General features: G+C 33.4%; 1 protein-coding gene across 1 annotated transcript in view; it reads right to left on the bottom strand.

Moving 5' to 3' along the window:
- Window positions 1–1,939: 1,939 nt before the first annotated feature.
- Window positions 1,940–3,334, bottom strand: part of LOC106947286 (uncharacterized) — a 14,676-nt gene continuing 13,281 nt past the window's right edge. Inside the window, exons 11-13 of the mRNA XM_015032180.1 lie at window positions 2,809–3,096; window positions 2,613–2,732; window positions 1,940–2,454 (exon numbers count right to left, since the gene is read on the bottom strand). Of these exons, the coding sequence (XP_014887666.1) occupies window positions 1,940–2,454; window positions 2,613–2,732; window positions 2,809–3,096 (923 nt within the window). The remainder of the gene's footprint in view (window positions 2,455–2,612; window positions 2,733–2,808; window positions 3,097–3,334) is intronic.

The following is a 3,334-nucleotide window of genomic DNA, read 5'->3' as shown; positions in this document are numbered from 1 at the left end:
ATTTTGTGTCTGGAAAACAAACAGGAGATTCTAAAGGAACCGAAACAGGTATTACTATAAACTATTTTAAAATGTACAACAATCATTATAGAAATTATACATTTTGTCTCAGAGGTAAATTATTAATGTCTGAAGAAATATGAAGCTTTCAGGAATGTGTCAAACTTTGATGCAGTAAAACATTTTATTGGTTTTACAGAAATTTATTGCATCATAAAGTATCTTTATGACAAACAGCTCGACTGTGTTTATCTTGTTTTTATAACTTCTTGCCATTTATTCAGTGTATGGATAAAATATTGAGTCAATATCTTTGAACACCATAAACTGATTGATCTCATTGATTTAACATTTTGTTCAGTTTTATAATTATCTTTGTGTCTGTGAAGCTCAGAGGAAATATTTTTACCTTCAGGTTAAACTATAAACCACAGGCTGCAGCTCGTTGGTCCTCAGTGTTTATTTAGAAAGTCGTGTTTAGACTACAGAAATAAATCTGCTGCTGCCGCCTGATGAGTTTAGTTTTCTTATTTTGAGAGGAAACAGATATGAAGATAATTTGAGCTTCATTTGTGTCTCACAGAGGCAGAGAGCAGCAGGCAGTCAGAGGAGGAAACGGAGATCTGATCCATGAAGACGAGTCGGTTCTGTGAAACTGAAATTCATTCAACTCAGTTTAATTTACTACCAGTAAACTAAACTGTGACTTTAATTAATGCCAGTTAATTAACTGGGATTAAGATACAACTTGTGGTCAAAAACATTAAATCCCAGGGAAAATAAAGTAAAAAACTGGAATATTATTACAATCTGCTAACATCAATTCACTGTGGGAAATATTTGACTATTAATGTTTTTTATATTTGCTGATGTTTTTCCTGTACTAAAAGAGAAACTTATTTAGCTCAGTAAATCATTTGTTCTTGATTCATTTTAAACAAATCCTTCCTGTTTAGCTGATATTTACATGTTAAATGCTCCTGGATGTGGATCTTTTCTGTTTCTTTAACAGATTTTTACAGATTTTATTGTTTGAAAACTGAATGACTTGAAATGAAACAAAGATAAAAAAATTTCTGACCTGTTTTTAAAAGATTGAACTGTCACTTTCACTTTTTAACTGATGTAGTTTATGACAAAGACACGTTTCAGTTTATTCATCATTTAATTTAATTTTCATGCATTTAAATGATTTTTCTCTCAGATACTTCAAACTGTTATACATACCAAATTATCTAAATAAATTGTCAATATTTGTTAGTGATTAAAGTAATTCCCTGTTTTTGTTTTTTATTAAGTCACCTTCATGGTTGGATCAAAGCTTTAAGGTCATTCACTGTTAATTTTATTTATAAAGCACTTTAAAAACAGATAACTGCACCAAAGTACTGTGTAATATTCATAAAACACAGATAAAAACAAAAATAAAACACAAAACATTTGCTGTAACAATCAGTGAAAGTGGTATTTTGATGTTCATTCTAAAATAAGTGACCAAATTTAAAGTAAAGATAAATGAACTCAAAAATGACAAAACTTTTTGTTTCAATCACCAAAACAAAAAGCAGTCATGTTTTATTCTGTGTCCTGAGGCTTATAAACATTATTTACTCTATTCAGTTATTTACATTACAGTTAAAATATTTGTTCCTGTTGGTGTTGGAGTTAATTTAATGAGTCACATCCAGGACATTTCTAAAACAGTCCTGACATGTAAAAATATAAAGACTGCCGAGTTTAAACGTTCTTCATTCATCATGTAGAAAAGATTTCTGCTGCTTTATTTCCTCAAAATGTTTTTTGCTTTGAATCTGAAAAATGTCTGAAGGTCTCCACTGAGTCTAATGAACTGAACTGAACTGAAACCAGATAATTTTATTTCCTCACATCATGTAAAAACTGAATTTAATCTGTTTCTGTCTCAGTACTAAAATCACATTCATGTCTTCATTTCTTCAAGTTCTTTTTTAATTTCCTCTACATTTTTCTCTATTTCCTGTTTCCTCTCCTTCAGCATTTTAACCTCTTTACATGTTTTCTCTATTAGTTTCTCTGTCATCAGCTCCACATGTTGATGATCTTTTTTCCTCTTATCCAGTTTATCTAGACTCTCTGTCATGATTTCCTTCAGTTTTAAGTATCCTGTTGCTCTCTTCTCCATCACGCTCCCCGTCTGGTTTCTTTCTTCATCAATAACTGAGTTAAGCTTCTCCTCATCCTCCTCAATCATTCTCTCTGTCTTCTCTCTTTCATCACTGAGTTGTTTTCTCTGATCCTTCAGTTCCTCTGACATCTCCATTAATCCTTCAATCAGCTGATCAATGATTCTCTGATCCTCATTTCTATGTTTTATCTCTTCCTCAAGTTCTGATTTCTTCTCAGATAAATTCTCCTTTTCTTTTGTCATGAGCTGCTTTTTCTCCTCATTCACTTCTTCTTTTAGCTTCATCTTTGCTGCAGAAACAAGAAAAACAAGATTAATGGTTTGGATCAATGAGTTTCTGATTATCAAAACAAATATGTCAGACATTCTGGGTCTGTTTAAAAATCTTACATACATGGATAAATATCACGTCTCATTGAACAATAAAACACATTAATAATTAACTCACATATTTCAGTTTGCCTCCATTTCCAGGTGAAAGTAGCAGCTCCAATAATAAGAGTGAAAACCAGAACCACAATAGAGCCGATAGAAACGCTGCAGTCAGGCTGAGGAACGAAGAAACCATCTGAAACATGAAGAGTTTCCTGTAAAAACTACAACATCTGAACTGTTAAAGTGTTTAAAGTGTTTTATTCTCCCACCTGGAACATGAATGTGTGTCTCTCTGCTCTGGTTGATGTCTCTCTGCTGGACTCTGCAGGTAAAGTTGTTGTTGTTTCTCTTCTCTACAGTCACTCTGCTGCTAACAGTGTAAACACCATCAGGATCTGTGCTTTTCTCTGCAGCTCCAGCAGACATGATGTTTCCGTCTCCGTCCAGCCAGAACATCTCAGGTTCTGGATACCAGCCTGCAGCGCTGCAGTCCAGCATCACTCCACTGCTGCTGACATCCAGTCCAGATAAACTGGCACCAGGTGAGGAGGCGGAGCCTGGAAATCAGATAAAGGAATGATGGGTGATGTTTGATCATTTTCTGCAAATAAACACAAAATGTTTGCTTTGAATTTTGAAAACAAGTTGTCAGTAGTTCACAGAGTAAAAGAACAATGTTTATTTTACTCTAACATATACCAGTATAGAGAAAAATGAGAGAAATTGATAATTGTGCAGTTGTATCTATGCAGAGAACAGCTGCTTTATGATAAATAGTATTTTTGTCACTGGTTC

This window comes from Poecilia latipinna, unplaced genomic scaffold (genome assembly GCF_001443285.1).
Source record: "Poecilia latipinna isolate Pla-1442-1.1 unplaced genomic scaffold, P_latipinna-1.0 Scaffold233, whole genome shotgun sequence".
NCBI classification, from domain to species: Eukaryota; Metazoa; Chordata; class Actinopteri; order Cyprinodontiformes; family Poeciliidae; genus Poecilia; species Poecilia latipinna.
The sequence above is the reverse complement of the archived record's forward strand: the minus strand, read 5'-3'. Positions and strand labels throughout refer to the sequence as shown.